This window comes from Aythya ferina (genome assembly GCF_964211825.1).
Source record: "Aythya ferina genome assembly, chromosome: 2".
In the NCBI taxonomy this organism is placed as follows: Eukaryota; Metazoa; Chordata; class Aves; order Anseriformes; family Anatidae; genus Aythya; species Aythya ferina.
In genome coordinates this window covers 37,822,344-37,836,170 of record NC_140297.1, presented here as the reverse complement: position 1 = coordinate 37,836,170, position 13,827 = coordinate 37,822,344, and the positions used below count along the sequence as shown (strand labels likewise).

Below are 13,827 nucleotides of genomic sequence, written 5' to 3'. Positions count from 1 at the left end.
CTCAGGAGCATGGTGTAGCTAGAGAAAAATATGCAACTTAAGCTTCAGTCTTTCTCAAAACTTCAAAGTTATATTTGTTTTTCATTTTTCTTAAAAGACACCCCAACTCTCATATCATGGATAAAAGCAGAAGATCCTCCTATTTCCTTGGTGAACTTCTGGTCTTAATAACGCTGATGCAAAACTACTCAGTAAGCTCAAAGAGTCAATATTTTAACACACAAATAGTACTAGCCTTTATCATTTATAGCTCCTCCATTAATGTAGTAGTGAATACTGACAATTAAAAAAAGTATTGTGCTATTTGTTTATATATATATAAACAAGTATCTAGTGATATGCTAATTAAACTATCATCTGTCTCAGTTTCCTTAAAAATTATAGGTACCCATGTTAGACTGAAGATACTCTCTCCTTAGCACGTGCCCTTGCAGTACTGCACTCTTCTGTAATTATTTCAATGCAGACTGACCACCTCACTGTAAAAGTCTGATATCCTTTCTCACTTTACAGCACAAAGATGAGCCCTATAATCACTCTCAATGTAAACAAATTCTTCTGAATAATTAAAAGTCTTGGCTGAATATCATTTTCTATGCCTATTGTAATTTTATAAAGAGGAAGAATATTTCCGACAATTCCTTCCTTTGCCCCAAATATTCTGACCCTGAAGCAGAAGTACATTAAAAATATTACAATTGCCACATTCAAAATTCATGCAAGGTAGTAACAACCTATGCATTTATGGTATTAACCATGTTTATTTAATAAATATTTAACACAACCTCTGTTATCAACATAATTTCATACTTACCATGCTGGCACACTGAAAGAACACGGCTGAATATAATTTTGACCTACACTGAAGGCTAAACCAGCAAAAAAATAAGTATGTAATCATCACTTTGATAGTACATCTACCCCTTTTCTTAATGCTGGATCAAGACTTCTCATTAAGCTGAATTTTACACCCACCTGTTCATTAGCAGCGTTAAAAAAAATCCCAAACCAAAACAAACAATTGAGTTTTATAAATGACAAATAAAGTGTGTCCTTTTGAGGGCTTACTATATTAATTTACACCAAAACCAACACAATTTACGCAATTACCATTTGCAACACAAAACAATTTACAAACAGAAAGAGCACTAAGATAGTATTGGACTCTAAACATCTGCCAATACAGCAAATTTCAAAATCTGAGCTAAATAGCTTCACATCTCTTCTTCTCTTGAGGAAAGGATGATATAGTTGTCTCCCACTGTTTGCCCGTGAGCTTTCAGAAACTAGAGCTATCGGTATGGCTCCCATAGCTCACTACATTTTCCAGTAGTCATTTTCTGCTGATTTTAATTGCTTAAAACCTTTTGTCCAATTTGTCAGACCAAGTTTCACAAATTGAAATGCATCTCATTATTTTCATCTGTAAGCTTTATTTGATTAAAATAATCATAATTTTGATTAATCTTCAATATTATCTAGAGCTAGAAGTTAGAAGTGGTATACTATTCTTATGAAATGGAGTCTTTACCATTTACGGAAATGGAGATGGAAAAACGCTTTGAACATGCCATTATATAAATATTCTACTATTTTAATATATGAAAATGAAGTATAGATTTCTAAAGCCACAAATATGCAAATCTGTGCAGACTATAGCATAAGGGAAAAAAAGCAATGTGAGGGACAAAGGAAAAAAAAAAAAAAACAAATTTGCATTGTGAAGCTTTCTGGAGATGAGTCACCTCTATGTAAACAGCATTCAAACAAAAAATATATTTAAAAATTAAAAAATTATTATAAAAATATTTTAAGTACTTGGAATAGCTTAATAACTAACAAGCAGCTGCATTAGAACAAACTGCGGGTAGAGAAGCTTCCATCAGCAAAACAGAACTTCATTAAGTACATGTTATATTTGTAATCCCAACCATCAAGCCTTTTTCCATCCTAATTATAGTGATATCCTATAAGCTACCACTAAGAGGATATACCACTATCTTCTTGTAACTGTGCTGCCACTCAAATCAAATTCTGTTGTATTTACATCATCATTAAGCTAGAGAAGCTCTACCTAAATTGTTAATTATCAGTGAGTACTTTTTGGAGTCTGGTATAGCTTTATTCTAGAAGTACTTTAAAAAAAAGTTTAAATATATATATATAGGGAACTGAGTTCCTGGTTTCTCTCCCCCTCACCCCCATTTAAATAACAAGGACAGTTTTTTAAATGGTGGTTTGATCCTGCCAGGAGAGGTTTCTCATTTTAACACACAGAAATAATGCAAAATTATCCTAGAAGCATTTCCTTATTGTCAGATGATATATCAAATTAAATTAATTACTAAATAAATAAATAAAAACTTAATTAGTCTGTGCTAGACTACTTAAGCCAGATAAGGAGGACATCTCAAATCACATTCATCTGCTTAATGGATTTTCTTTCCATATTTCAAATTAATACTAGGTAGATACAATTTATTATTTCTCAGTGTATCAGTTCTTCTTACCTTATTGTAAAATGGTTAATTTCCACTTTCTAAAGACACAATTTACATATTTACTGAAGTTTAAGGGCTGAAATTAACATTGCAGTCGATTACAGACATAAAAATGGCTAATTAAATGTGATCTGTGAGAAGGATATAGCAAAGGAAAATGAAAAGGCATGTGCAGATTTCAACACTTCAAGTTGCTTTTAAAGCTACAGTTCTTAAAGCTATTTCCTTTTCTCTCTGTATTGTCAACACCAAATGAATGTCCATAAAATGAAAATGGAAAGTAGAAAACAATTTTAAAAGGTTTACAGATATGCAGACAGCTTCAATTTACTGCAAAACAGGTAAATTAATACATCCTCTTCATGTTACATCCTCTTGATTATAATCACTTCGCCTTCTGAAGTGTACAAACATTTATATTTCCATGCAGTGTATTAATCTCTCTGTTTTACCTGATACGAAAACACTACCCATTGCTGCATGTTCACGGGAATAACTTTCAAGCAGATGTAATAAAGCATAAAATAGGAAGTCATAGGTTAAAATGACCCTCCAAAAGCGGCATGGCACTGTACATTCCAAGAAGAAAGTCTTTCAAATAGCATATAAAATAACCACAAAGGACTACTCACCATGTCATATGCTGTTACGATCTTTTTCAAGACCTCTGGAACAATCCCTTGGAGCTCCATAGTCGGATACTGATCATTGAGATTCAGTACTACCAAGGGTGTATTATCAGGCCCGACCAAGCGCGTAGACACTGCCAAAATGCACTGCATAAGATTTGCTACAGGAGAGAGGCCACATAATTCTTTGAATGACACTACTGCATTCTGCAAAAAGGAAAGAAAGAGTTTCCTTTACAGTAACATATGAATTTTAATTTCTTATTCTTTCAGGTTAATATACCTCACTGTAATAGCTGAGCTACAACATACACAGCTTTTCCTTGAAAATTGGCAGTTTTCCAAAGCAATCAATGTAACACATGTATTTTACCAGAAGTGTTAAAAATTCAAACAAAATGCAATACCTGCTACAGAAAAAATCTGTTTAGAACAAGTACGTGTGGTCTACATGACTACTAAAATCAAACATACAAATAAAAGCATTCTAAAACATACTGGTTATCTGTTTTGAAAAAAAAAAATCCGAAATATATTTCAAAGTAACTTTTAAAATGCCACCAAGAGAAACAATCTATTAGGTGCTGAATGTTCCAAATAAGCAAAGTGAAGTGGAAGGAGGAATTCAGCCCATTTGTAACTTTAAACATACCTGAACTATCATCCAGACGTGCTGCGGATCTGCTGGCTCCCATTTGGTGTGAGTCACAAACCCAGCACTCCACTACTGATGTCACTCCTATCACAGAATCACACCTAAGTGGATTTTTAAGGTACTTTTATACAAATACCAATTTTGTACCTTTGCCCCAAATTTATTATAGTCATGTTTTGTATCCAATATGGTGGAATATAAAAGTATGTATTCAAACTTGAGGAAAATTTCCAATACTGGAAATACAATGTGACTCCAAGCAGCCACTGAAATTCCATGATGGGAATGTTGTCAGCACTGTAATGAATTTAAGATTTTTGTACCAAGTGGGAGCTGGTGATCTCTCGCAGGTCTGGAGTTTGTTTTCCTGTAAGAAACACAAAAATATGGTATATTTAAGTTACAAATGTGCTCAGTGCTCCTTTCTCTAATATATAACCCATGTAGGGTATGTGACCAGTATTTAGGACACAGATTTTTGTTTTCATCAAACCACTTTCCATCTTGCCGGCTTGTTTTTGGACAACCTTTCTTGAGAGACAAACGCTCTTATTGGAATTCTTAATGGAATCAAGGTTTTTACAGGAGCCATTAACAGGAATCAAATGTGAAGTATTTTGCTCTCTTTTTATGAGACAAAATACACAAAACACTTCAAAAGATCTACGTACAGAATATTCAAGCAAAGTTATGTGCGTATCTCAATTATATATATTACAGTCACAGTGCACTTCAGTAAATGTTTAGTAGCATCTAGTAAATGTCCAGCAAACACGAACTTCTAATAACCAGACTACAGCTTAATGATACAACAATCCCATAGTTGAAAAGAAAGACATTAGGAGGTCTATTCAAGCTGATTTTGTATGAGATAAACACCATGGGTAAGTCATTATGAACAACAATTTTAAAGAGAGGTAGGCGCAAACACAAGGAACAAGCATGTTACCTGCTGGCAGGCAGGACAAACATAGGGCTGTAACTCTTGCCTTTGGACTTCTAACCCTATATTCAGAGACTATGCCCCACACTGTCAAGCAAGTTAAACATGCAACATCACATCCAGTTTCATCACTGACTGTATACTTTTATCAGTGATGACCACAAAACAAGTTACAACATCAGCTTTTGACATAGTAACATAGTACATATCAAAAATGAAAAAAGGCTTCCTATGAATATAGGGATTTAGAGAATCCTTTAAACTCATTGCTCTACCCTTTTTTTTTTCTCTTCTTCCAGTCTATATTTAAATTTGCTTCTTAGAATCTGTCTTGTGAGGACATTATGTACTTCTGCATCATAAAAATCATAATTTTTAACTCAAAATTTATGCAGTAAAAAAAAAATAATAAACAAAATTAACATTCCCTGACATAAGCTGGTACATATTTTTAGTGGTTTATTTATTTTTATTAGCTGGAAAACTTTAGTTACGCAGTGTTTAAATTGTGCACATTATATAAACTATCAGTAAAGCTATGCAAAATTAATATTCCCACACATACCTAAAATATCTTCGTGATAGCAGTTTGAGATATGATAACAATGAATGTAGTTGAAAGCACAAATTTCAAACTGAGAGAATGAAATTCATAAAATATCTTCTAAAATCTCATGTTCAAAGAAATCATACTGTAAAGACTGCTCAGAATTATAGCAGTTCTGAAAAACAATACAGGATATGCAGTAAAGAGTTTAAAGTAGCTATGGAACCTGCATGTTTTCACTGTTTCTCCAAATCTTAGGTCCAGCTCCTTCTTGAAAGTCATCATAAAATACAGTATCTGTTAAATGACATAATTCTAAATTTCAATAGATGAGCTACCGGTAAAGCTCATTCAATACCTAGCCTGTGATGTGTTATAATTTTTATAAATCAAAATATCCTCCCCTTGCTTTTTTAATAATTTCTTAATTCAGTAATTTTATATATCAAGTAGAATGGGGGAGCTTCATAATGCTGAACCCATTTCTTCTTGCAAAAGAAGAAAAATTAATTTTAAAACTGTACTAAGATATCTTCAATATAATATTATTCATGAAGAAAATTTATCTACACTGATATGCCTTTCAAATTCGGAATCAAGTCTCAGACATCTCCTTAATCACTTTCCCCTTAACATTATGTAAGACGATTTAATAGGTCACTTAATTTGAAATGATGATGCTGAATTTTACTGATCACTGGTATTCCATTGGAAGTCTGTAAATGGTAAAAAGCTTTACTAAATGTAATACAACTTTACAGCCCTCTTTTATCTAGATCTAAAAAGGGCTTATTTCCCTGGAATCTTTATTAGAATCTCCAAAAATAGCACTTTTGAAGTGAGATCTCTTGGGTTCAACAAAAACAAGCACCTCAGTTGGAATTTTTTCATAAAATTCAATGTGTTTAATATACATGATCTTTAAAGTAATGTAATTTTGTCTAATCTTAAGTGGATGCCTTCTAATACCTTCAGCCTAATTCCATGTAGTTCTAACTTAATGTTCCTAGGAAGAATCAAGGAATGCAAATTATTTTTCTGAAAATATTGTTTTCTGTTGGGAATTCGAAAAAATAAAAGCTCAGTAAAACTATGCTAAACATACCCTTATGTATGATTTTTTTTTAATACAGAATATATTATTTTTCTATCAGCAATGCCTTCATCCTGCATTTCTATTTATTTTCTAAAGCAAAAATCTTGCTATACTTTCTTCTAGTGTATATCTGACATTCCTTCAAAGACGTAGGATTGGTCAACAGGCCTAAAACCGAAACAGTATTTCCAGTTCACATGCAATGAAATACATACATGAATCAAAAGTTAACAACAAGAGATAGTAGCACCTAAAAGGTTACTCTACTATAAACAGTTTTTAAAGCTGTTCAGCATTACAGTTGATTAACATGTTACAAAATGCAGTATGACTCTAAACAACAAGTATTATGTACACATCGTAATACAAAAACACACACTAAGTACTAAAAAATACATCATAAAAACTGTACCTGCATATTTTCTCTCAAATCCGTGGCATCCCGTATAGGTTGGAGAGCATTCTTGAACACTTCATCTATTGTTTTAATCCACAATGTTCTCACAGAAGCATACTCCCTTGATTTCTTGCCCTTCCTCACAGAGAGGCCCCGCTTATGAGGTTTCCCACCACCCCTTCGATTAGTAATGGCCACATGCACAAACAAGGAAGCATGTGCCAACATTTCACCAGTTAGAGACTGCAGAGGAACATGCCGATAACCAGTCTGTAGACACTCAAAGGGAATAGTGTATTGCCCAATAAACTCGTCCCCAATGTAATCATCATCCAGTACTACAAAACGCACCATTGCTAGTTCTGGTAAATTTATTTGAAATTCAAAACTTTCATCAAAAATTGGATTGTCCCCATTCTGGTGCATAGTTTTTGTCCTTTGCTCTGCACAGTCTGCAGGGATTCCATGTATTTCGACATAGACATAAGGATCCACAACATCACCTTTGGCACCTGATCCTTTGGGTTTAGGAAAGTTTTGCCCACTAATGATTTTAATATGAAGCAGCTGAGGTGAGACTCCAGGCACAGTGTCTTTTGTATTTGCACTAAAGAAGGATACTTCTTCTCTCATGATAGCAGGACGAAGGACGTAGCCACAGTTTCCATTTTGTCGAAACCAACCGATGTTAAGATCCATCATTAGGCCAGGCGTTTGAAAGTTCATGGCTACTATCTGACAACCACATTTCCAAAAATCCTGGGGATTCATATTACTGGAGTCAATCCTCATAGGACTGGGAAAAACTCTGGCAAGAAAACGTTTGTTATAATTTACGAAGTCCCCTGGGTTTTCATTGGCATATTTGCTAGCAAGCACTTCATTAAATGAGCACACTTCCCAGTACTTCTGGAGCTGAAATGAAACTTGAAACTCTTTGAACTGAACTGATTTACATATGCTTACCAACTCGGAGAGCTCTTTGCAGAGCTGAAATCGTTTCCCAGTCAGAGAGTTCTGTTGTTCTACACCCTCTTTCCCCACTCTCTGTGACATTTCTGCTCCTTCATCTTCATCTGTAACATCTCCCTCTAGTCCAGAACAATTAGAGGAAAGCTTCTTTGCTTTAATTAGTATTTTCCCTTTAAGTGATTCTGGTGATGGAAGATAAGAGTCTTCAATGTTTGGAGACTGTGTATGTAGTTTGTCCCCCAAAATTTTCTTCATGTGTTGTACCATCACTTTCTGCTGCTTAATAGAACAATGATTTTCTAAACACAAAATAAGAGGATATTCTGAAGCAAAAAATGCATACTTGTTAATAATGTCAATCACACTACGGAAGACAATCTGTGACGTCATTGTATGGCCTGTGTAAATCACAGGCTCGTTATCTGGACCGTCCCACACATCCAGTTCAACACTTCGACAACCCATTTTAAGAGCACGAATATAACCTGTGATATCAGAAGGCCCTCGAAACTGATCCTCTATCAAGTATGTATTATGAGATGAATTTATAAAATAATGAGATAATGGCTGTTTCATGTCTTGACAAACTTTTTTATGTTCTGGATCAAATATGTGGCAGTCTGGTGAAGTAAGGTAATTTGTAAACCCATCTATAGACAGCCAACCCTTTTCCTGGCCCTCTTTGGCTGGCTCATATTTCTGAATAATTTCAAGGCTTATTTCTTCCGTGACATGTGCCATACCCTGTTCTGCTTCTAAAAACATCATAAGGTCCTTGGTATCTAGGAATTCTTTATTGCTTGAAAACTGAACCAAGAGGAAATAGATTTCAGGTCGGGTACAAAGCTCATGAAAAACTTCAATAAACTCTTCTTTTGTTACTTCAGTACCAGTTTTTTCCTTTGATCTATGTAACTCCTTGAATTTTAGTTCAATTTTATTTGTTTTCAAACCAGGATTTAAGTCTTTTATAAACTGCACAGCAGTACAGAGGGGTATATGTCCCAAATTATCTACATCTGATTCACTGAACATTTGTGATAGCCATGAAGTCCGCATATTATCTTGAGTACTTTCTATCATATCTAAAGTATGTTTTCCATAAGAAATCAGGTATCTTAAGCCAGTAACCCAAACATTTGCAATATCTGCTGAGTTAGCAACAAGATCTAGAGACTCATAGTTTTCTCCATATATAATTGAAAATGCACAGTCTTCTGATATCTGGTCATATATTCCATTGCTGCGAAAAATATCAGTATTTTTTCCTGTTCTTACTTCTTTTATTGATTTAATATCAATCTTTGCTTTTTCAGAATCCTTTTTTGAAGGTTCCCAGCGTAGAGATTGCATATCCGCATCTAAAAGGAAGTATCGGTGATACACCCTAGAGTTGGATCGAATCTTTTTGAGCTCAGAGCCTTCAACCATTGCATTTATACAGTCACTTGCACTGCTGATCTTCTTCTCAGTTGGCATACTGCTAAATGAAACAGTCTTTTTCCGTTCTCGCTTTTGTTTCGTACCATCCTGGTAAACAAGGGGGGTAAGAAAAGAAAACACATCAATACGATTTTGCTCAATATTGAAATAGGTGTTAACTTACAGATGAAAGTTCATAAAGCAGTTTAAAAACATCTACCGTATGTGTGATGACCAGTAAGGTGGAAATTTTTATTGGAATCATCACAAATGAAAATATTAATAATGGCTTAGTGTTTGCTCTTCTGTATAGACATGATTTTCCAAGGTCTTTTTTTAAAATATTTTGCATTGGTATAAAATCAAACAAAGCAAGTTCTAAATGCTAATGGAATAATAATTCTGTATATATACATGTTATTTTATAAATAATAACCTATTGAAATATATAGTAGGTTCTACAGCCAAGACAGTAAGAAGTAACCTTTCTTCTGAGTCCTTCCATAGTCATACAGATACTTGCAGAACTTTGTTAGTACACAATATAATGGTATAGCACTATACCAACAGGGTCCTCGTGAACACCAAATAAACATTAGTATACAACTAACTATATAAAATTCATAGGATGTGGTGCTAATCTAAGCATACAGACATAATGGCACTAAACATGCTTAGCTCCCTCCTCTACTGCACCCAACCATGTTCTTCCCACAGACTGTCTAGAGCATTGTCACATGCATCCCACCCCCGTATTAGAAAAATATCCACATTAGTCTTAACAATCTACACTGTTACACAAGTGAAAAGACTGGAGCAGATAATTCACTCTACATTCTGAATTTCAGGAAATATGACAGTGACTCAGGAGGGAACTGTCTGAGAGGACTGAAGGTTAACCAGTTCCAAAGATGATGCACATCCTTAGAAAGAACTTGAATGGAAAATGCAAGACCTGGTCAGAAAGGGAAGCAAAAGTGGTTCACCTTTGCTCTTAAAACAATGGAAGAACCCTGAGTCCTTAGTCTACTAGAAAAGCCTTCATAGAAAACTGAATATATAAGCCGTTGAACAGACAAAAAATTAAGAAGGAAAATAATGTCATTTAGCTCGTTCTATCTGCTGTTTACATTGATTTAAACAAGTGCAAGTAAGTCAATAACACATCATTTAAGTATAATCAAATTCTTGAGAAAGAACAGAACTTAGAACTGTTTGTTTCCATTATCTGCATCTCTTTTCATAATAAAAAATGCTGCGATTTTCTAAAGGTTGTGTGTACTGACAAGAAACTCCAACTGACTTTTACTCTGAAGTATTTTCATTAAATTATCTTTTTATGATAGATACCCTATTTAGAAATGTTATTATATTCCAGTTTCACTCAAAAAATGACTTTTCCAGATTTGTACAACAAGAACATTGATTTTCCCTCTAATAGGTTTCCACTTGAAGTATGTCCCAGTGCAAATTAGCATCACTTATATAGCAGAAAGGGAAGGAAAAGAAAACTTTTAATGACTGCAATGCTGAACAGATGTTCAAATAAAAACCATTCAAGAGAGAATGTATTTTCAGTTCAGGTCACGTATACTGTATGTTTAAATTCACTGAATTAAAATTGTACAATTCTGTTTTTATAATTTAGTTCATAAGCACCGAAAAGCTTGTAACTGAAAACAATGATTAGTAAAGTAGACTTAATATTTGTGGTTCCATGTTTGGAAAAATCAATCAACATCCAATTCCTGCACCTTTAATGACAGCAGAATCTGCTTCAGGCAACTTCTTAAGAGTCTTGTAAAATTAATAACCCTACAAAGGACTGTTTTATTTCTAACTCCAGACCAAATCCCTGCAATGGACATCACACAGGACTGACCCTTGGAATCTCAATACATGTAGTTTGGACATTAAGATTGCTTTCAGACAAAGGCAAGTTTCCTTAATGAAAAAAAAAATTAGAAATGCGATTTTTGTTCACAAAAGTTTTAGTTCTACTTAAGGTAGGCCTTATCTACATAGTTAACCTAAAGAAACAGAAAAGGACAGCTCCATAGACATGATCAGTGAAGCTCCTGTCCAGTCCTGTCCAGGCCTTGGTATGAAGTATGCTGAAACTGCGTAGTGCTCCAGATTTCTCAGTCACAGTTATCATCCCTGAACCCTTCAGTGAGAGATGAAGGATAACATTGGGATATAAGAAACATCAAGGCTTGTGAAGTATTTCCTTGCTTGACCATGATCAGTACTTTCAAACAGAAGGAAGGTCTACGCCTTTCTCTATGATGAGGGTTGTGTCTGATCCAAGACACCAAATGGCAAGGGAGAAAAAAGATCTGCTATTTCTTGATGCCATCTGATCTAAATAGGTCTAGCTCAAGGAACACCCATCCCCATACAGCTTCCTAAAGACTGAATTGGGGGGTGCATATATGTATTAGAGAAATAATTCAATCTACTACCTGTAAGACTACTTTGTTTGCCTACCAGACAAATCTGAGGCCACTTCAATGGTATTGTATGTTTCTGAAGGGCAAGGCAATTTCCCCACTTGGGAAAGCCTGATGGCACTCTCTGAATGTGACGACAATGAAGACAATTTTTAAAATACACTGCTGAGATTCTCACTGCTCTGAACTCCAGAACACTGATCATAAGAGAGCCCCCATCCTAAGAGACATGACAGTCACAATCAATCTGCACAAACAAAAAAACTTAAAGGATATTTTCCCTGAGACACTGCCCAGAACTATCCACTGAATAAGTGACTGTCCAGAGAAACATAAACTCTCTCTCATAAGCTGAAAATGCAATTGCAAAGTGTGTGCATACACTGTATTTAACAGGTTTGTGAGCCTCAGAGATACAGTCTGGCATGAAAAAGGAGACGTATTCTGCTATATGACATGCCAGATTTCTTATTGAAAGTGGGGTGGCAATCATGAACTGGATCTGGTCTCTCATGGCCTTAGGTCTGACTGAAATCATAAAGCCTGACAAATCAGCAAATTGCATGTATCTGAAAACACAGGAGTGACTGGTCAGCATTCACAGGACTTGCAGTGTTCTCAATATTGTTCATGATGCTTCAATTGAGACTGCCTCTAGACTGTGGATGCATAATTCTGTCCACTGCACAAAGTACACTTTTTGTACAGAAACAGAGTCATTCTAGGATCTCTCACACAACAAAGAGCATGTCAATCTTCAGAGTATAATGGGTATTGTCATCACAAAGCAGGACCTAAAGACTGCATGTTCTTCAAAAGGCTTTACCATCAAAACCAAAACAACCACAGCACCAATACATCTCCAAAAACACGTGCCACATCCATTGTCACCTGCCCCAAACAGAGCAGACCAGAAATAAAACTGGTACAAGAAACAGCACAAAGAGTTTAGTTTATCCAGGAGTTGTGCCTACAGGAAGCAAAATATCCAGCAGTTTAAAGGCCAGAAATAACCCCAGCTGACATGTACGGCACTTAGAGACAACAGGAGAAAAAGGCTTAAGAGAGCACACAGGGAAGAGACTCTTGTTTAAAGAGTCTCTCCATGGTAACTTGTATTGCGATTATTTCTCCCATGGTAGAAACAAAGAACTGCTTATGTGACTACGAAAGCACAACTTACAAAAAAAGAATTAGCCAGAAATTCAGGTGTTGCTCAGTATAGCACCATTTAAAATGTTTTGGAGTGAAATTTACAGAGCCAAAGCAGCCCCCAACCCACACAGGGTGGGAGGTGAAGGGCTTGCAGCCGGAGCTCCAAGGGAGCACCAGGCTGTGCAGTAGGATCCTCACATCCCACTGTTGGCTTCTGAGGGGGGTGTCTGCAATCCCACCGCTCCACAACTCACACAGCTACCCGCGGTTTTGATGTGGTAGTTATGCTACCTGGGATTTTAAGATGAAGGCCTCTGTCTGCATTTAGGCTGCTGAGGTACTCCTACTGGTACAGAGAAGAAACAATGCTAACAAGAGGAAGTGGTAGAATGACACATTTTTGGAGCACTCGTCCGGGAAGTGAAAGTTCCTGGTATCAATACTCTACAAACACCTCACTTGGTGACTCCAGAAGTGAACTGTACGAGCAGCCCATGCAGTCGGGACCAGAACACCGCACACAGGGAGGAATGGCCACCTCCCTTGTTTATGCTTCACCCACACAACGTTTCCGTTTGTGGTTATGCACCAGCAGTTCAGCAGAAGCACAGAAGGCAGCTCCAACCCAGTCTTGAGATCATTCACCCAGCACACGAGGAGCTGCAGGTCTGAAAATCCTCAGGCAGGAGGGACTGGAGCCCAAGCACTCTGCGCAGGTGAGTGCTCTGCCAACCAAGTGACTGCATAAAAAACAGCACAAGCACCTCTCACCCAAACCCAGCACCTCCCTGCAGGCTTTTTGACTGGGGCTGAGCTTCAACAGCATGTGAAGAAACCCCTGCACACTGTGGCACTGACAGCACAGAGTGTTCAGGAGCCACAGTCCCCCAAATGCCTAGTTAATTAATCCCAAACAGGCTCAGATGCCGAACCATTTGGCTTAGCAGAGATGGCAATGTGCATACAAGAGCAGTAACAAGACTGCAAGCACTTACAGTGTCTAGATAGCTTAGACACAAAACATTTTTTGCATTAAGTTCTGAATGAAGTAAAATCT

At 36.1% G+C, this 13,827-nt stretch overlaps 1 protein-coding gene across 1 annotated transcript in view; it reads right to left on the bottom strand.

The window, feature by feature from the left end:
- PLCL2 (phospholipase C like 2) overlaps positions 1-13,827 on the bottom strand; it is a 99,834-nt gene that overhangs the window by 33,271 nt on the left and 52,736 nt on the right. Inside the window, exons 3-4 of the mRNA XM_084509907.1 lie at positions 6,784-9,270; positions 3,134-3,337 (exon numbers count right to left, since the gene is read on the bottom strand). Coding sequence (XP_084366033.1) covers positions 3,134-3,337; positions 6,784-9,270 — 2,691 coding nt within the window. The remainder of the gene's footprint in view (positions 1-3,133; positions 3,338-6,783; positions 9,271-13,827) is intronic.